The 22,480-nt window shown below is 39.3% G+C and overlaps 1 protein-coding gene across 1 annotated transcript in view; it reads left to right on the plus strand.

Annotated features, from left to right (window-relative positions):
* LOC145397276 (glutamate receptor-like) overlaps window positions 1-22,480 on the plus strand; it is a 109,061-nt gene that overhangs the window by 32,682 nt on the left and 53,899 nt on the right. The window contains exons 6-9 of the mRNA XM_080270472.1: window positions 856-1,011; window positions 7,108-7,252; window positions 17,292-17,449; window positions 19,216-19,367. Of these exons, the coding sequence (XP_080126598.1) occupies window positions 856-1,011; window positions 7,108-7,252; window positions 17,292-17,449; window positions 19,216-19,367 (611 nt within the window). The remainder of the gene's footprint in view (window positions 1-855; window positions 1,012-7,107; window positions 7,253-17,291; window positions 17,450-19,215; window positions 19,368-22,480) is intronic.

The raw sequence follows: 22,480 nt of genomic DNA on the forward strand, positions 1-22,480 counted from the left end.
GTAAATTAAACAGTTAGCAAAAGACTTAGCCCTTCTGCTTTTAATTCGCCACGACCTTTCCTGCTGTGGAATACTTCACTGTTATAAACACCTCCTTCGCTGTTTATTCCTTTGCCTTACTCCAAACTAACATTCGGCGCTCTTGATCAGCCTACTTGTGGTGGTGATGTGTACCTTCGGTGAAGTGAAGCATCTGTGGCATCCACCCAGGAGCGAAATCTCATGTTTCCCTGCACTTGGTATGGGAAGGACCCTAGTCTGATGCCGGTGAGGTGCAATCTACCACAAGGTGGTACTGGTTCTCTACCAAGGTTATGCAGTTCTCTTTACTTATAGGACGGTCCCACTGAAGCAATTGCTTACCTGTGGTGTACATATCTGTTTGGCCAAACAGACCGGGGTTAAGCAACAACAACTCCAACCATCTTATATCTTCACACCTCTCAGACACTCCTTTTGTAACGACCAGTTTCTCTATTTCCACAGTATACAATGAGCCTTTTATTTTTTTTCAGTTGAAATGTGAGGACATATACGTGATATTATCAGATATACTATTGCTATGAAGTTTTGACAGAATTGTTATTTGATATAGTAGTAGTAGCAGTTGTCGTAGTTGTTGCAGTAGTAGCAGTAGTAGTAGTAGTAGTAGTAGTAGCAGTAGTAGTAGTAGTAGTAGTAGTAGTAGTAGTAGCAGTAGTAGTAGCAGTAGGAGTAGTAGTAGTAAGAGTAGTAGTAGTAGTAATAGTAGTAGTAGTAGGCCTTGGTATTTTAAGTCCAGCAGTAATGACAGGCCATGAACACAGGAATTCACTTAGGCTCATGGAGTCCTTGTCACAGAAGATTTGTGCCCAGGTTGAGACGAGTGAAATCGACAAAAAACAGCAGAAAGATGAAAAGACACAGATAAGCAAAGAGCGTGAAGCAAGACAAAAGGACCAGAGACAGCGTGTAACCAAACAGCTTCCATCACACCAGTGCAGAATCGTTGAAATGACACAAGAGGATGGAGTATTGAATTGACTGAAAACCCTGCCTCTCAAGGCAGAAGACTTCCATTTCAACAAACACGAATAATCTGATGCCACAGCCTCGGAGTATTGCAACCAACAGAGAACCAACCTCAACAGTGCGCCTGTGGCACCGTCTTTGATGCAAAGCATGCAATGGTTTGCAAGAAGGGAGGTTTTCTGTGCAATCGACATGATGAAGTATGCGACCTCACTGCTAAATTGCTACAGGAAATATGCCAGCGTCACGTCCTCTAGATGCTGAGCACTTCATCCACAGAACAGCAGACACATCAACTGATGCAAAAGTGGATGTCAGTGTTCCAGGTTTCTGGGCACATAGGCAGAGGGCTTTCTTCGACATTAGGATATATGATCCTATGGCAGCATGTCACCCTGAACTGTCTCTCGTGGCTGCACACAAGAGGAATGGGCAAGAGAATAAAATAGAAAAGGAAATTATCAAGAAAGGACCCAACATGTGGACCATGATCGATTCACTCCCCTTGTGTTCACAACAGCAGGTGCATGGGTCCAGAGGCAGGGAGATTCTATTCGAGATTGGCAGAAGTTCTTTCTGAGAAGAAGCATCAATCTCTGAGTTCTGTTATGGCCTGGATGAGATGTCGAAAGTCATTCTCCCTCGTGAGGTCTGCACTCCAATGCCTCAAGGGCAGAAGATCATCATCCATCAGTCCTGCCTCTCAGGCTTGTATGGTTTAAGAAGCTGCTGTTGTTTAGAATCAAAAGACCAGCAACTCCACTAGAATAATGTCTCTATTAGAACTGTAACGTTAATGAAAAACATAGGCAAAGATACGCTGTTGCAGCCCTCCACCTGACCAAGCACTTAACCCCTACCTCCCTGCACACCTAACCAAGTGCATAACGGACCTTATCCCCTCTATATATAACACAGTTACATTAAAATTTAAACAAAAATTCAGATTCCTTGTGAGGTTGCATTGAAATATCTGGAAAAAAACATTTTTTTATTCTTTTTCATTATAATAAAAAACTATTAAGACACAGTATTCTACCTATCAAAAGGCACTAGTTCACTGTAAGCCACATAACTTTGTGAAATTTCATGATTCTATAGTGTATAATTTCTGAGTTCTGGCTCAGAAACAAAATCTCTATTCCAGCCAGCCGCATTGCCACCCAACTCAACGAACGGACAGCTGTTGTTCTCAGTGATAACAATATCCTCCACTGACTTTGCCAGGTGGAGGATAAAAAATGGTTTCCACATCTGAGTAAGTACTCTTGAAGCATACTCAGCATCATGACTATCATTACATGCTTAAAAAATATTTATTTTATTTTCAGAAAACTACCTAAGACACAGCATTCTTTCTGTCAAAAGGCACCAGTTCATTATAACACACATAACTATGGGAAATTTCATGACTCAATAGTGGATACTTTGAGATTTTTTCAGTAAACGAAATCTCTACGCCCAGCCACCCAGCTCTGTGGACAGACACCAGTGATATGAATACCCTACTCTCACTTTGTCAGGTACAAGATAAAAACCACCACCATCATCAGTACCACCATCATCATCATCACCAGAACCACCACCATCATCACCTCCACCATCATCACCACCACTACAATCATCATCACTTCCTGTCCTATCCACTTCCTGTATATCTGCTCCATTCCCCTCTTACCACCCACCCGTCCCTTTGTCTCTTTCATCTCCCCTGTCCCACGTAGGATATTCATACATGTTATCCCTGTTCCCTTCCCGTACTAAGCTTACTCCCCCCATCACATAATGAACCCAGACTCAGGACTCTGGACAGCCAGTACAGTTTCAACACTTATAACGACAGGAATGGTGTCAATGAAGCAACTGTTGTGCCTTAACCCCCCCCAAAAAAAAAAAAAAAAAAAAAAAAAAATAGCAGCTGCTGATACCAAGAAGTGACGAAATTATTCACAAATTTTTTTGAAGTTTGGCTTCACCACTTCGTTTACCAATGACACAATGCCTATGTGCCTGTTATGTTAAAAGACTTTCATTAATAATGCCATGATGCCTCTGAAGATAAAAGACGACATTGAAAGGGTTCAATCTGATAAGAAAAACAAAGATTTTAATTATACTAAGGCACTAAAACATTAAACAATCTAGAGGCCCCCCGAAGGGAGGATCGCACCAGAAGTGAGCCGATATCAAGCGCGGCTCGGAATATGACCCTGACCTTGACCTACTTTCACCAATATTAAACTCATGGGAAATTTTCATACCTACTACGAACCAGTAAAATTTTGTGACATTTTGACTGGTTGCGAAGTTATCGTGTTAAGAGACACACAGACAGACAAATAAACTGAAAACAATACTCGTAGGAGATTTTCATCCCTACTACACACCTGTAAAATTTTGTTATGATATCTTGAGCGCTTGCGAAATTATCGTGATAACAGACAGACAGACTCTGACCTACTTTCACCAGTTTCGAACTCTTGATCGTTTTTTTTTTTTTTTTTTTTTTTACCTACAACACACCTGTAAAATTTCGTGATGATATCTTGAGCGGTTGCAAAGTTATCGCGCTAACACACACACACACACACACACACACATGAAAACAATACCACCTTCGCTATCGCGGTTGGTAAAATTCCACAAAATTTAACGACATACTTCAAATGAACCAGCCAGTGTTGATATGAAGGAGGACTGAAGGTATCATATACTGTAGTATCTCCCTCACTATGGCAAAGAAAGGAAAAATGCATATAGTTGGAGAGAAGACAATAATTCCAGCAATTAAAGAGGTGATTGGGACTGATATGAAGAATGACTCTCAGCGTGTCCTATAATGTCTGCCATTAAGTGTCAGTACATTGCAATGATGAGTTGATGTGATGGCCGATGATTTTGACGTCTGAGCTTGAACACTGCAAGTCTCGATGAGTCAGTTTTCAGTAGTTCAAATTTTCTTTTGGCCTCTGTCAAAAGTGCATTGTTGACGATTTTTTGTTTGGCAGGTATCTTAAAGCTAATGCAAAACGTAAGACAATTTTTCGGTGTTTGGAGGAGTATTTGGAGACGCACCGTATACCCATCAGCCATATCTGCAGTGGTTACTGATGGTGCACGAGGAATGGTCGGCCGCTTCAGAGGATTTATCACTGCTCAAGGAAAATATACCTGATTACGTACTGTTCACTGTGTATTACACAGACACCATCTTGTAGCTCAAGAACTCAGAGGTGAACTGAAAGATGCCTTGAAACTGCCTATCAGAATAATAAATGAAATCAAAGCACATCCAATAAACTAACGATTGTTTGCAATGCTATGTGAAAAGAATGATGAAACTGAATCAATTATTTTTGCACACTGAGGTAAGGCGGCCGTCTAGGGGTGATAGCTTTTAAAGACTTGTAAACTTATTCAACTCACTTGTGCAGTTTCTAACAGGTGTACTGGAAACCCATCACTATATGAAGTGTTAAAAAGTGTAAGAAATCTCAGTCCTGTTTGGCAAACCTAGATTCAAAACTTAATGTAGTACATAAACGTCCGCAGGGTAAAGATGTTACGATTATTCATGGCAAGGACAATTATATTTGGCTTCGTAGCCAAAATAGGCCCACTCAAAGCTTCGTTGCTACATAGAAATTTCCAGTATTTTTCAGACCTGGGTCAATTGGAAGAAAACGAAAATACCTTTGACAGTGACCTGTTTATATGCACAAAATACCTTGACAAATTAAGATATGACTTTGGAGTACACTTTGTGGACTTGATGAAAATGCACCTGCCTGACTGGATTTTTACACCGTTTGATGTGGAAAAAAAAAAATGCAGACACTGGCTCTCAGTTACAGGAAGAACTTTTAGAAATGACTATAGAACTCGAAGCAAAAGCACTGTCCAGGAAAAAAAAATGTCTACTGTATTGGAGCAATGATAATACTATGTCTAAACCCCATGCTTTGTGCAGTGGTTGAGCCATTTTTACTTGCATTCCCAAGTTTTCTTATGGCAGAAGCTGGTTTTAACCATGCAAATGCACCTTTAACAAAACAGAGGAAGAGACTCAACCTTGAAGAGCGTGGTGACTTACGACTAAAACTCACCAACCCGCAGCCAAAAATCAGTGACCTTGTTAACGCTCATCAGACGCATCCATCTCATTAATGATATCAAAAATTGCAGTAAAAATAAATGTTATTTATTCTTAGTATAAATATCGCTTTTTTCATGAAGTCACACTATGATGGATGATGATGATGATGATGATAATGATGATGATGATGATGATATTATTATTATTATTATTATTATTAATATTATTATTATTATTGTTGTTGTTGTTGTTGTTGTTGAGGTTATTATTATTATTATTATTATTATTAATTACCCTCCACTTGACAGAGTCAAACGAGGGTATTGTTATCAATGGGGTCAACAATAGGTGGCACAGAGATTTCGTTAAATCTCAGGAAGTATTAACTACACAGTCATGAAATTTCATAAAGTTATGTGTCTTGTAGTGAACTGGTGCCTGTTCATAGGTAGACTGCTGTGTCTTAGGTAGCTTTTTTTTTATTTAAAAAAAAATAAAAATCTCAGATTTCAATGCAAACTGCACAAGGAATCTGAAGCCAGAACTCAGAAAGTGTTCCCTATGGAGTCATAAAATTTCACACAGTTATGTGTCTTACAGTGAACTGGTGCCTTTGGACAGGTAGAATGCTGTCTTAGGTACTTTTGTGAAAATTATGAATAAAAAAAATATATTTGAGATTTCACTGCGGCCTGCTGTCTCTGTGATATGGAGAAGAGGAAAGGGGCAGGGGAGGATTATACGCTTGGTTAGGTGTGTAGGGAGGTGGAGATATGTTCTTGGTCAGCTGGAGGGTTGAAACAGAGTAGCCTTGCCTATGTTTATATTATTATTATTATTATTATCATCATTCGTAATACTGTTAGGTTATTAATGAAGTCTTTATTTAATCAGTTTTTTATATAAATGCTTGGGGGCAGATGAACATTCTGAAACAGGAGGATGGGGTCGATGGGCTGAAGAGTTTGGGAACCCTGATCTAAACACACACATATTCAGTCTTGCCTCAACAGGATGGTTTGTGCCAGCGGCCAAACAGGACAGCATGAATGTGTATGGAGCCTTTTAGTCACCACGCTGTGAGCTAAATTATAGTAATGGAAGGATCTGGAAGGCAAAGTTTCCCTCCCTCCAGCATCTGGAGACTGAAATCCACCCTCCCGCTCCCATTAGATTTCAGTGCTCCTTTTGTTATGTTTCCAATGCTGTTTATGATTTTTCTTTAATTATGTGCACTTGAAACTGCTTGATGTACTGACGGGTCAAGTCGATAGGATCGGCGGTAAACACGCTGTAGCGAGCGTTCAGGTGGCTTTAAGTATCCAAGAACAGATTTATCTGATCTCTTTTAATTCTGCTTGCATAATACACCAATATTAATTTCCTTAAGAAATGGTAATGAAAGAGAACAGTTTGAACACGAGTATTTGCATGGTGGTCTTCATATTTTATGCCACTTTTCTTCTTTTCATGTTTCCCAGACCTCCAGCTTAGTTTCATGTACTCACTGATCCTTCGCAGTGGGTTTGTAGGCACCTCTGTGATGGGAACATAACTGAGTGACCTTACTCTTTACCTAGCCTCACATTCGTTGTCTAAACATTGAACCATTCCCTTCAGGAACTCAGAATCATCAAACAATTGTCCACAGAACGAAATCTGTACCTCGGAAGCAGTCACTCTTACTCACATGTTAATCATTTGCCCTAGTGAGGCTACGGTGATTATTTTAATTAATGAGTATGATGGGGGTTAACTAATAAATCTCTGAGCATCTGGTCTCCAGCCTCTGGTAACCCACAACATCTGCAATTTTTAAATAATTTTAGCTCACTCATTTCAGTATCTTTCTTAATTTTCTGCTCTAATGAGTATTACTTCAGTAATAATTCATGACAAACTGTACGAGGCAAACGGTGTTACATTAGTAATACCAACTTGGTATTATTTCACAATGTTCCAATTTAGTAACTGTACTTCTTTGATGTTGACTGATTCAGGTGGCGACTTTCAACTTCCCTCCAGCAGTATTTCTCCAGCGAAAGCAGAACGGAGAACCATATGTTTTTGGTCGTGATGCAGAGGTAGTCAGAGCTCTTGCCTCTGCTGGCAACTTTACCCTGAACTTCAAGGAAGTACCACCAGGTTAGTTTGTGTGTGTGTGTGTGTGTGTGTGTGTGTGTGTGTGTGTGTGTGTGTTTTCTTCCTCTGCACCCAGCGAAGAATTATATATATATATATATATATATATATATATATATATATATATATATATATATATATATATATATATATATATATATATATATAGATATGCTTTTTTTTATGGATTAATATGGAGATACACTCTGGCATTGCTTTCTCGTGTTTACTAACTTGAATCTTTCGAAATCTTGCTCACTTAACGTAGGAACACATTTTGCCAATAAAATGTGCTTTTCATATAAATACATAGAAGATCATTCATATTCGTTGTTGTTTGTGACTTTCTTCTTGCCAGTTAAAATTTGTCCCTGGATGGAGGGAGTAGTCCACAGTCTTCCCCCTCCCCCAACAAGGATGACTTTCCTGGGTGATGTATTCCTACCGTATCACAAAGATAGAGATTGGTTCTGAAGGAGTCATTTTCTCCAAAAATATCCCTGTGTGTGTGTGGGGGGGGGAGTCTGTAAACTATTCCCTCCATTTAGGAATTAATTTCAACAGGCAAGAAGTCACTCACAAATGTGCATGAATATTTAGGATCTCCTTATACGTAACTGTCTGAAAAGCAAATATTGCCAAATGTGTTCCTAAGCACCACAGATAATACCACTGGCAGCATTAAAGCAAAATCATATTAAATGATAGATATATATTACTATGTTTTTGAAGCTATGAATGTGCAGGCTCTAACTTATTGTTATTCCTTCACTAATGTTACCGTCTGGAGACAACGTCACTTCGTAAATACTGTCAAGAATTTGGAGAAAATTAACAAAAAAAAAAAAAAAAAAAAAAAAAAAAGAGGGAGGGATACCTAGCTAGTCTTCTATTAACTGGTCGATCAATATCTCGATATATAATTTGACCAACCATCGTCAGACCATTGGAAAATTTGTTTCTCAATTCATTTACAACTACCATAAAATCGGTGGCATGATGTAAAGCCACTTTAGCTGGTGGGAAGTAGTCACATGACCTTCGATACACCCACAACTTGAGCGACAGCGAACCCCTACGCGTAACTGCTGCCACCTTGAATGATTTAATGATTAAAGATATATCCATCCATTTTGTACTTTATCTTTCTATTAAACAATAGATAAGTAATTAATAATTTACATGACACAACGAATTCTGTGTTTTTACGTGAAGCATATTAAGGTAAATCCAACAAAAACTCACCCCTATTGTCAGTAGATATAGGACACTTCTGCCTTTCCATCTTGAAACTGTAATTAACGAAACTATAATAATCAATGCATGCACATCAGCAAAGTTGCTGGTTTTTACCTGATAAAAAAACAAACAAACTAACTTTTGAGGCACATATATGCATAGTTGCTTCATCAGTATCTGATGAGATTGACCTCGGAATATATATATATATATATATATATATATATATATATATATATATATATATATATATATATATATATATATATATATATATTCAACTGCTCTCAATGTTCAGCATTGTTTTTATTAATTTACATTTCCCATTCCCGATTACTGCTTTCCTGTCTGGCTCTCTGCTCTTGATTCTAATGTAGGGCTTTTAGGTCGTGTTTTTAATTAGCTTGGGATTCTGTTACCTGATGTGAATCTAAATCTTGAACATCGGTGTCTGTTTTGGATTTCTGACTTTTCACCATCAGATATTTTTCCTAATGCTCACTGTCATTTGCATACTACACTTCCACCACTTTTCTAGCTATCATATATGACCAAGGATTCATTATGCATGAATACTCAGACACTCTCATATTATGTATCTACTGTATATTATATGCCAGTCCTTTACTCCATTTATAAGAGGACCCTGAAATACTCTTCCTAATGATATAGAGGACACAGAGAGTGTCCTGGATTTAGAAACTGGAGTTAATGCATTTCTGCTTAGTCAGTAATTACTTCTTGGCTGTTTATGCACGCCACTAGGACTTTTTTTGTGGTCACACCGGGCATATTTTTTAGCCAGGTGTGCTCTCACTACGGGCATTCCTGGCAAAGTAGCTCTTTTTCAAGCTTTAATATCTGGAAAAGTATAATAGTTGGTGAAATAAGTTAAAAACCATATTACTCACCAGCTCTTCTTATTGCAAATGAAACCATCCCCAGGTCTCTAGATTGTTTCGTTGATGAGTATGGACGAGTAAATGAACAGTTTCCTATGTTTTGACGGGGAGTCTCCAAGTGCACATTGATGGCAGTGGCCCTGGCGAGCCTGGCTAGTGTTGGCAGCACTGACTAGAGTTGTGATTGTAACACTGTCCGAACTTCCTTTGCAGACACCAAAACTTTCCACTCTTCATTTCACTTTTCAATGTGCACCGCCATACAGATAAGTCATCATCCCATCCATGTGGCTCGCCACTGGTTTTCCAGCCGCAACAGTGTGGCACTATGCCCTGTAGGTGTGTGGGAAAGCTTACGCTGAATGATTTTCTATATATTTTTTAAAGGCATCAGTAATGTAACTTACCAGAAAACTTATGTTCAACAGCACTTATACTGTACTTCATATCACAATTACAGTTTATTGCACTTGAAAAAATAACTGTTCAGCATATTGGAAGCAGTAAACGTTGAGTATGAGATATGCATTTGTACATATGTGTTGCATTTTTTTTTTTTTTTACTCTTCGAAGGCATCGTGAAAATATTAGGCTACTTATGCTCTCCACAGCTTATACTATTTGTACATAAGCTCACAAATACGCCTCATATCACATCTTCGGAAATATTTCAAGAGTATAGAAAAAAATCTTCAACCACCAAAAGTATTGCACTTGAAAACATCACTGCTGAACATAATGCATGCAATACACTTCATTATGAGGTATACACTTGTAGGGAAATTTTGGTTCCTTTCCACTATTCTCTGGCATAATGGAAATATTATTTACGGTATGTTCTGCACAACTTATAATAATTGTATCTCAGCTCACAAATACGCTTCATGTCACATCTTCGCATATATTTCACGAATAAGTAAAAAGAAACTGTAGTTCTACCCAATACCGTCATTTTCTTATGTGCATTCTTGGTTTTCTTTCATACATCGGGTTGGGTTATTCAAGGTATTATCAAGCATGGCATAACATTACCAGAAGAAAATCATTTTCAATTTTCTCATCCCCCCCTCCCCCCCAAAAAAAAAGGAATTGCTCACCTGTTCCCATATTACAGAGTCCCACATACCTCAATAATCAAGTTTAAAGTGATACTCAAAGAAGCATACAGGGCATTGCGCGACCTTGCATTCATCACACTGGTAAAGGGTTTCCTTCCATGTAGGGGAGTGGTGTTTTGTCTTGCTGCACACACTGCAGCACCTGTAGGCTGGCTGATCTGTAGCTGTATGGCTCACGTCGACGAGACAATGATGCTGTAAATACTGGGTACAGCACAGCCTGACTGCCGTTGCCGCCTGGTACATCCCCCGCCTCCGAACTGTCAACTGTGCAGTTGCATACTCTGCAAGTAGTTCGTGTGCTAGCACTTTCTCGAACTCTCGTACAGAAATACTTCTTCTCCAAACCAGCTTGAAGGGTACATAAGTGTTCAAGACGGCAATATTAAGAAAGTGTAAGAACACCTTCCTCTACCACCGACAGCATTTATGGAGGCATCAACTTCCCCAATGTGCATTTCCGACTTATCAACGAACCGTATGTTAATGTTGTAGTCATTGCCAGCATCGGGCCTGAACACATGTTCCCTGGTCCTGAAGTCTGTCTTGCCTGTGTCCTCCATAACCCCCTAATGAATTGTGGTCAACATGTTAACCTTATGCTTGTTGTGCCACATATGGGCTAACATGTTACCTCATTTCCGAGTTTGGAGGAAACTATCAAGGGGGAAGTGAAATATGATTATAAGCTGTCAGCTCTCACGGTTGGGAAAGAAATATACTGAATATTTTTCCACTACTAAAGAAAGAAAAAACAAGTCAACACTGACACGAGGGCTACCGACTTATGAAATAAAGTAGTATTACTTTATGTGGCTTACTTCGCCGATTCTCTAAGGACGAGAATTTCATAAACTTTCTCAACAATACACAGCAAAGACTAATCACTCACGAATGCTGAAATGTTGATACTGTTAGCCTCTGAGAAAGTGTCCTTACCCCTGACAGTCGATAATTAATACTAATAAAGACAGATTCTTGCTGGTGCTAACTCCTCTCTGGTGTAAAAAGATTTATGAATTACTGTGAAAGAAGTAGTTTAACTACCAGTTGTGATTAATCCGCCACGTCCCGACGACGTATGGGTACGTTGCAACGATTTGCATTTGCCAGTCCCGGCGACGTACCAGTACGTCGTGCACTTGCAAGGTCGCTAATTTGCACAATTTTCAATTTTAGCATGTGATTATTCTGATGTATACACAGGACACCTTCCTCTATTCCTGTACAAGATACCAAGCAGGGACAATGCCTTACACTGCATAACCTCCCCCCTCCCCCCCCCCACGCCATTGTCTTGGCAAAGGACCTGTTACCAGTGACCTGGCTAGTAAAGTTATTCAGGGCCAGAGTGATTCCCCAATCGATGACAATGTGGAGGACAATGTTTACATAGCATTAGAAGAAGAAACAGCCAGAAATAATGATCAGGTAGTGTGACAAAAATAGGTCAGGTATGGTGATTAGTTAGTGAGTGAAACAATGCTTATAATGCCTTTATTACTGCTTGAAAACCAATATACTGTCATACTACATATACATTCGTATCAAGTAAATAAATAAATACCGTTTATGAGTGGATAAAATAGTTACCCTCCCATAGAACTCGTTTTCTTTGGTGCCAGCATGTTAGAAAACCCACTCAGGTAAGGAGGAACTCCTACCTGGATTGGGCACTTTAAACCTCAGGTGAGCGATTTCTCTATGAATTTTCGATGTTTCTCACCAAAAGCGAAGGTTTTAGCCAAAAAAAAAAAATTCGAAAATACCTCGGGACTGGGGGATGTCGGAGGTGCGGAAAACCTCGGGACGTGACGGGTTAATATAAGAAGTTTGTGCAAACTGAGAGTACCAAACTAAAGTAAACACAATGTGGAGAACGATTTGTACATTTATTCAGGCCCAAAGAAAAGAACGGTAAATCTATTAATTGTAAACAAAATTAATTCTTATGTTACATTACCGCCGAAAGTAGGTGTGGCTTAGCTGAATGATAAAAGAGGCAGGGCGATGGAATGATAAATACACAAAAGTATCACTCAGTAATGTAACAAGGGTGTGCATAAAAACAATCACGAGTGAAACAACAAAAAACGTTTTGAGAACAATCCTTTCATGAATTTGTATAAAGATAATTTGGCGAATTCATGACAGGAACCTTTCTGTTTTCTCTGAAAAAGATGGATTTTTTTTTTTTTCTACCAGCATGGACAGTTCCACAGGACCCAGTAGGCTACCATGTTCAAGTAAATACTTGGTCAACGAGGGGGTGTCTGCTGAAATATTTGACCATGAACACTCTCACGACTGGTGCCGAGAAACCATGGAGATCATCACAAGGTATATCATCTGTAGCTGAATAAACTGTTACATCAAGCACATATCCAATTTTGGAGTCACATAGGTCAAAGAACTTCAGTCCAAAATGATGATAGTTTGAGAGCACATACTGAATAAAAGCTAAACGGACCAGGAACAACGCAAGCGACTCGTCGATAACCTCTTTCTGAAACTGCCGGAAAAGCCTTGCAAAAGACTCCTTGAACATGGTCAGAATGGGAGCGTTCATGCGAAAAGGAAAATCTGCCAGACACCACCAGAAACTATATCTCCTTTTCGTGTCTGCAGGTTAAGGGGGTCTTAGTTAAATTTCAGTATTAGTTTTCTGATCGATGATTACGATATTGGTTAAGCAAATACCTTAAAAAAATATATATCACTCTTACTTATGCTATTTAACCCAAAATATTGTCGATAAAATGATATATTTGCATATGCTTCCCTAAGATGATTAGTACAATATTTGCCAAAAAGACGGGTTCTTGGACTGTAAGAAGTAAAAAAAGGCATATGAATATTGACATTCGTATATAATCTGGCTTGTACAAAAAATGGCACATATGGTCTATCCATTACTGGACTCCAAAATGTTAGGGCGTATTGAAGCCTAGCGCTGCCAGACATACGAAGCAAGCATGGTGATGGAGTAGCTCAGCCAGTGACGACAGATGGCTGTTCCTTTTTCCTCGGAAAACTTGTTTTACCGGAGGCAGCATATAAATATCGACATGCTTTCTTGAAATGAATTAAGTTTTATTCTTACTCACAGGGAGTTTAATTGGTTAGTATAAATTATAACTATTTTTGTTACTGGATAAAGATATACATACATATTTCTATGAATGCATAAACCAGGCTGCAACCGATGTGGAATATTTTTTTTAATATAATTACTTTTGTTCATGCTAAATTGACGCAGTACTGTTTTAAATAGAAGAAACCATATTTATGTATTTTTACAATATGTAAGATGCATGAAAAAGGACATTCAATTATTGCCCGACATGTGATTTTTTTCCATCTGAAAAATTAAAATATTGGTTACATCTGGCATTTCTCCAGCTGTGCAAACACTCCTACTGTCTTCCATAACCTGTCATTGGGTGCTGGCCCATGATTCTTGTTGAAAACCAGAATCTGTAACATGGCCAGGTACCCATCACAGGCAATATATTTCCCAAAGGCAGGTGTGCCCACACGTTTGTTTACAGAGCAGTAATCTTGGAGCACATGTTTTCTCACGTGGGCCATCATCATGGTCAAGGCAAGCCACACAAATAACTCCTCCACCACTACTGGAACCCAATCCTTCATTTTTGTATTCTCACTGGCCAAAACATCCAGCCAGCACAAACTTATGTCCTGGTGATAGTTTATTTCAGCCACCAGGTACAGCATAATGGAGGTGGGTGAAGATTGCCTTGAAAAAGGACATCATAGTCCGGGGTCCAGGCAACAGCTCACCAAACTGCACACCTGCCCCTTCTGCATCTAAGGTGGGCATAGAGGGCTCAAAACCTACCCCTTCCTCCAACACAAAAGCATCCACTTTCTCAACACCTGGGAGCCTTGGCTGTGATTTTTGGCCAGCACATCATTTCACACCACGTACTCACCCACGGTCACGTGCACGCCCACAGGGACGGCCACGGGCAAGGGGGAAGGGGAAGGAGAGGCAGAGGTGAGGGGGTATATGGGAGATGACTCACCTGATATGGGCCTTCCCTGGGGAGATGCTGGCAGCCCAGTCTCACCACATGATTGCAGAGTGGAAATTTTCACATGTGAAGGGCCAGGTTGGGGAGATAATGCCCTCGAAGTGCTGAGTTATGGTGACGAAGGACGTTGGAGGGAGAGACTGCAGTGAACTGGGCGTGAGAGTGGTGGTGAGATAAGGCAGTGGCATTTATGGAGGAGATGATTGTCACCATCTCCTTCGCTCACTCTGTGGCCAGGGTCCTCCAACTCTTCTTCTGACATGAATTCGTCACTGTCATAGGCCCTGCCCTCCTCCTGTAGCAATTGGAGAGGCTTTTTAGGTGTCTCAGGGCTGGTTGGGAATGGACGGCATGACACTTCACTCTCTATATGGTAGCTTCCCCCTGCTTCGAATGACATCTTGCCACTCATGCTGACCGAAAATAGTATCTTCCAGTGCACAACCTATGGCACTGTCATTGAGCACTTTCCCTGCCGTTAAGGGCTGAACTTTGGGGAAGGTAGATGATGCAACTGGGCCGGCAGGTGAGGGGACAGAATCAGACAAGTAGGCTGAAGATATCACTCCACACCTTTATAAGGCAGTGTACAGACTGAACCATGCATCAGTGGGGTTCTTTTGGTACCTTCCTACCCTATGGTAATGAGAGAAAATGGATGCGGGTTCAAATGGTGGTGTGAAGTTGCTAGCATGTATAGCCATTTCCTGGCAGCCCTGAAGCAGCCTAATTGTGACGTGTATACACGATACCTGGTGGAAGGAGATTAAGAGTCACTTTGTTGAGGCCCACTAAGTAAAGACTAGTACTACTACTACTACTACTACTACAACTACTTCATCTACTACTACTACCAACAATAATAACAGCAACTACTACAACAATGATAACAAAAACAACAACAACAACAACAACAACAATAATAATAATAATAATAATAATAATAATAATAATAATAATGTTCGAACAAGTGAGCGAAGCGAGTGAGTGAGAACAAATTTTGTTGCAGTTTGGACCTCAAACTTATGTACCCAAGGGAAAAATTTATCGCATCAGCAAGAAATGGGGGCAGGGGTCTGCAGGAGAATTCTGTAGTACAATAGCAAACTTTTCGGGGTATCTCAGCCAATTTTGAAATTACAAGAAAGATAGACACCAATTTGGAAATTACATAAAAATCCTCAATTATTTTCATTTCATAGACAACCCGTAATTTCCAATAGTTTTTCCATGAATTGATAAAACAGTTTTTTATAAGGCAAAATAGTGTTAAGCTGGCTGCGCAAGAAGTAATGGTCTAAGGTTGATTAACCCATTATTAACATGCTAGGTCCCAAGCCATAAACCTAAAATTAATACAAGAGGAGTATTGGTTTTAGGAAGTGTGAGGGAATATTTTTGTTGTAATCTAATAAGTTCTTTTTAGTATTATCAGGTCAGGAAATCAGAGGAAGATGATGAGCCACATGAGACAATATTCAGCACTGCCTGGTTTGCTCTTTCGCTCGCTCGAACATGTTGCACACTTTCAGTGTGGATGCCTGTTACAAGTTAATAATAAATGTGTAACAGGTGTCCACACTGAAAGTGTGGAACATGTTCGAGCAAGCGAGCGAGCAAGTCAGGTAGTGTTGAATATTGTCTCATGTTGCTCATCCTCCTCCTTTGATTTCCTGACCTGAAAATATCGAAAAGAACATATTAGATTGCACAAAAAATATTCCCTCACACTTCCTAAAACCAATACTTATAGTAATTTTAGGGGTAGGGTTTGAGACCTAGCAGGTTAATAATGACTTTGTTTTCTGCTCACTCACAAAAATTACTTTCACCAAATCTCTCAATGCTCTCCGATTCGAATCAGAAATCAGAAATTCACAGCTTCTTTCGTCAATCAGGGTATTGTATTAGTTTGATTTGGATTCAGTTAAAATTTTCCAAAAAAAAAAAAAAAGCCAAACTGAAGGCATTATATGTTTAGAAAAGACAAAACCTGGTTGCTCTCAGTACTCGTTGGAAAATATTGCTGAGCTACTCACGCAACCTTAGACCATCACTTCTTTCGCAGCCGGCTATTACGTTAATCTGCCTTATAAAAAATCGTTTCCTCGATTTACGGAAAAACTATTGGGAATTGCGAGTTGTCTATGAAATGAAAATAACCGAGAATATTTATACGATTTCCGGGTTGGTGTCTATCTTTCTTGTAACTTCAAAAGTGGCTGAGATATAAAAAAAAGTTCGCTACTATACTACAGAGTTTTCCGCCCGACCCCTGCCCTTATTCCTTGTTGATGCGATAGATCTTTCACTTGGGTACATATGTCAGGGGTCCAAACTGTGACTGAATTTTATGTTCGAGCGAGTGAAGCGAGCGAGAACAATAATAAATAATAATAATAATAATAATAATAATAATAATAATAACAATAATAATAATAATAATAATATAATAATAACCTTTTTCAAGTAATATTGAACATTATTTTTCAGTTAAAACTTACAAGTATGGAGGAAACACACACAACACACACACACGAACGCACGCACGCACACGCACGCGCGAGCGCTCACGCACACACACACACACACACACACACACACACACACACACACACACACACACACACACAGAGTATGAATAACTAATTACGACTCAGTTTTTTATTTGTATAATACTGCCTTGCGTGAGTGTGCAGTAGCCTCCATTTGTCCTGTATTGTAGGGGAGGTGTGGGGTGAGCTGCTGCCCAATGGAACCCTGAATGGCATTATTGGCATGCTTGGAAGTGGCGCCGCCGATTTTGGCATTGCCAATATCTTCATAACCAGCCTTTGGGGTCGCAGAGATTATCAGCATTTCAGTGCACCTTTCCACCAAACTGTGAGTAATCATTATGTATTTACTTAATTACTCTATTACTCTATTATCATAAAAACTTTTTCGATTGTTGGTTCAGCTATGAGCCTAAAATATGAATGAGTTCATATCCATAAGTACAAATAACAAAGAGTGATATATATATATATATATATATATATATATATATATATATATATATATATATATATATATATATATTTATATATAAACTGAGTGCTGTAGACTTTAAAGCCCAGCAGACTTTAAAATAAAGTTTAGTAACCTCAGGTATAAGGCTAAATTACATTATTGTCCATAACAGTACACGTATTACATCTCTGTTTTTCTGGAATCAAATTTAAACAGTTACTGAATTGCTGGTAAGAAATTGCGAATCCTTAACCCGTCACGTCCCGAGCACTTTCACACCTCCGACACCCCCCAGTCCCGACCATTTTTGGAAAACATTTTTTTTGGGCAAAAACCTCCGCTTTGGGTGAGAAACATATAAAATTCATAGAGAAATCGCTCACCTGAGGTTTAAAATACTCGATACAGGTAGCAGTACCTCCTTACCTTACAGGGTTTTCTATCAGGCTGTCTGCAAAGAAAACGAGTTCTATGGGAGGATAACTATTTCACACCACTCATAAACGGTATTTATTTATTTATTTGGTACGAATTTATATATAGTATGAGAGTATATTGGTTTTCAAACAGTAATATGGGCATTATAAGCATTGTTTCACTCACTAACTCATCACCATTCCTGACCTTCTTTTGCCACATTACCTGATCATCATTTCTGACTGTTTCTTCCTCTAATGCTATGTAAACTTTGTCCTCCACATTGTCATCGATTGGGGAATCACTCTGGCCCTGAATGTCTTTATCGGCCAGGTCAATGGTAACAGGTATGGCTGAGACAATGGGGGGGAAGGTTATGCGGTGTAAGGCATTGTCCCTGCTTGGCATCTTGTAGAGGAATAGAGGAAGGTGTCCCATGTATACGTACGAAAATCACGAGCAAAAATTGAAAATTGTGCAAATTAGGGACCTTGCAATTGCACAACGTACCAGTATGTCGTCGGGACTGGCAAATGCAAAATGTTGCAATGTACCCATATGTCGATGGGACGTCTTGGGTTAAAATAAGTAGGCGCCTGTTTATATACCAGAGTGTATAGTTTCAGTAGTGTTGTACTGATTAGGTAACCCATTGACTACAACTTTTTTATCAACATTACCTTATTGTTGTTATTTTCCATTATTATTTTCTTCTCTTGACAGTTTTAGAACTTAAATTCCACTGCATATCATCCTTACAATCAGTCTCAAAACAGGTCTACCGTTGTCACTGCCAAGGATCTTTCCAAGACTTTAAAAAGGTGCCCAGTAATAGCTAAAAATATCAGAAAAATTATATCACTATACTGTATTAATTTTTAATTCTATGTCTGTGGATACATATATGACACACAGTGTTAGACAATACAACATCATGTGTGAGAACCCGTGAAAAGAAAGCGATGTAGGTTATTGAAATATGATGAATTTCCCAGCATTGTTTGTGATAATGAACTACTTTTATACTCAGAATGCATGCATGTCTCTTCAAGTATGAGATGCTGAAAAGGGGCCCATAATTTACCATGCATGCACCATGTAATTAAAAAAAAAAGAGGTAGAAACAGGTAATTGTATCGGCAAGACAGAATTGATGGGAGATTTGAATGAGTTTGCAAGAGTCCTGGTGATGACATGATGATGTAATGCGGGTTGTGCAGGTGAACTGTGTCATCATGAGGGTGCCACCTCCTCTGCCCCGATGGCAGGCCCCGTTGTGGCCCTTCAGAGAAGACACATGGCTGGCTTTGGTGGTGGGATTCATGCTCAGTGGGCCACTTCTCTATTGCATAGCTCGAGGTGCAGCTCGAAGGTTTGTATATTCTCGCAGCTTACAACATTGCTACCCATGACTGACGTTTGTAATGTTCTTGATGGTGCTAGACAGTTTTTTAAAGGTATCTGTATACCCTTAAGTTTGAAAATATTATTTCTTCTAGTGTGAATTACATGAAGGATTAGTATAATGAAGATTACTGGGAGCATTGTTTACAGAGGTGCTGACAAGGAGCCAACACATGGCAGCGCTGTGCACCTTGGGTGGAATGAAGCAGCTGCAGAATTTGCTCTGTAGCCAAACCTCTTCATATTTACCTGCATCTCACTGTGAAGAAGTGGCCTGGTCCGACCCTGGTGAAGCACTTCTACCACAAGGGGATGCCGTTTCCCTACACTGTGTATATACTGTACTGTACCTACGGACGGCACTCTAGAAGCAATTGCTGACGTGCAGTTGGTGGACTTGTTTGGCCAGACAGATTGGTATTATGTACGAACAACAAATATTTACAGAAAGATGCTGTGAAATGTCACTTACCCTTCAGTAGGGTGACCAACTAAGAAATACTCAGGACCTGACGAAGCTGGGTTACTTAAGTTAGAAACTGATATCGTGGTGACTGTGTATTCATATGTATGCCCACAGTCATGTAGAAGATTTTTCAAACTATAGTTATTTTAATTTAACTTGGCGAAGAGTTGCATGCTTTTGCAGATTGCTTCCCATAACACAAATGCAAATTAAGACAAGACTATGGCTCTTCATTCTTGCCATTGCACTTATTCGCGATTATCACTACAGTATTCATTTGTCATGATGTTCAAAATATATATATATATATATATATATATATATATATATATATATATATATATATATATATATATATATACCGGGTATATATTTATCAATCTCTCTCTATATATATTTATCTATGTATCTATCTACATCTATCTATCTATCTATATCTATCTATCTGTCTGTCTGTCTGTCTGTCTGTCTCTCTCTCTCTCTCTCTCTCTCTCTCTCTCTCTGCAGTATATAATTATATACAGTATACAGTATATATGTCGATTTGTTTTTGAGGAGATGGAAAACAGTGTTATTATTACCGGGAACTTAATATATTCGTAAGTATTCATGACAGCCAAGTGTGGCAAGAAAGAATACCCATAGAGAACAACAGTTACACCTTACTGTCGGTTTAAGGCTTAACCTTGGATGCAGCCCAACCTTTGACACAGCCCAGGTCCCTTGGCGGTTGACTGACTCCTTTCAGTACCAACAACTTCATCCTTACCTTGTCATCAATCTATCTTCCATATTTGATGAATTCGGGACAAAAGTGTATAACCTGACCTTGCCCTCTGACCTTTAGCTTTAGTCTATTCTTTTGATAAATGAATCAATTCATTCTGTGCTGAACCAAAATCCTTCCACCATTATTGGCCAAAATCCAATAAAAACTGTTTTAAAGGTGCCTATCCTTGATCTTATCCATAGGCCTTAGCTTCAGACCGATTGTTTTCAGAAATGAATTCATCACCCTTTCCCGCACCACAGCGCGAAATTTAGACCTTGTCTGCTGAATCTTTTCGACTCAAAAAATACCAAAATATTAATCACATGACCTGTGATGGTCCTCAGTCATTAAGTGAGCTTTGGAATAATTTCGTTAGGACTTTTTCCATAATCTTGTTAAGACACTCAGACAGGCAAACAGAACCAAACGCAAAACACCCCTGAGCTTTCGAACATGGGTTTAAGAACACTGATCTTGGGAAACGTTACATTTTCAGTGTTATGCATTCACGTTTGTTCGGAATATGGTTGCTACACCCATATCATCAAGGATAGACATTTTTTTTTTCTTCTAAAATCTGCTAGCATTCCAATTTAACATTTATGTCACATGCAGCTTTAACAAACTGACTTTTATGCCCTTGAAACTTGCTTTCTCATTCATATAGTACGTCATCATACCATACTCTTCTACGTACTGACGAATGCGTAAAAACTTACAGATATGAATTACTTTTGTTTTGTGCACAAGCACTCTTGCTGGTGTATTACAAGACACCATTTAAGAGTAATATCATGACTGAAATAGTTGTTTTGGGAAAAAAGAAATCACTGATATGGCAACTAATAAAACTACAGTCTTAGCTTACTCATGTGTAACAGCACTGTGAGTTATTTCCACTCCATCTAAAAATATCTGGCAATTCCGTATTATACCTTTTTATATGATTTCGCTTAGTGATGGCCAAGGTAAGGCTGCAAAGAAAATGGGTGAAGAGACGAAGGGGAAGACAGGAGGAAACAGCTCCTGTGAAAAGAGTGAAGAAGTTGCAAGAGAGTGAGAAAATGGCAGAGTATAAGAGCATAATGGAAGAAAGATTGGGAAGGTATGAGTTAGGGCAGATGGAAGGGGTGGAAGAAGTATGCAAGATATGCACGAAAGAGATAGGTGCAGCGTGCGAGGTGGTTTGTAGAGTGAGGAGGAGTTGCGGGTGTGTGCAAGGGACAGCATGGTGGAAAGATGAGGTGAAACGAGCTGTGGAACAAAAGAAGAAAGCATATAGTAACTGGGTAGCGAGTATAGGTAGGGGAGAAGATGAGAGAGAGAAGACAGAGGTATATGTGAGCAGGAGAAAGGAGGTGAAGAGATTGGTGAAGGAAAGTAAGAAGAGAGTGGATGAAGAGTTTGGGAGGAATCTGAGTGTGAAATGGAGGGACAGTAAGAAATTGTTTTGGAAGAAGGTAAAGAAAATAAGACAGTGTGAAAGGGGAAACAGTAGAGGAGAGAAAGATAGGAATAACAGATTGTTGGTGGAGAAGAAAGAAAATGAGGAGATGGAAGGAGCACTTTGAGGATTTTTTGAATGTAGAGAGTGAGAGCAATGTGAGTATAAGTGGTTGGGGAATGGCTCGGAGAAGAAAAGATGAGAGGAGGGAGGAAGAGATCAGTAGGACCGAAGTAGTTGAAGCAGTGAAGATCAAGACGGGAAAGGCCCCAGGAATTGATGAAGTATGGGAGTGAGACTGTTGTGGAGTGGATATGGAAGTTGTGTAGATTGGCTTGGGAAGAGGGAAGGGTTCCAGAGGACTGGAAACCAGGTATAATTGTTCCTTTATACAAAGGA

The sequence above is a fragment of the Coenobita brevimanus genome, chromosome 40 (assembly GCF_032717465.1).
Source record: "Coenobita brevimanus isolate Jiangsu-jjx chromosome 40, ASM3271746v2, whole genome shotgun sequence".
Taxonomy (NCBI): domain Eukaryota; kingdom Metazoa; phylum Arthropoda; class Malacostraca; order Decapoda; family Coenobitidae; genus Coenobita; species Coenobita brevimanus.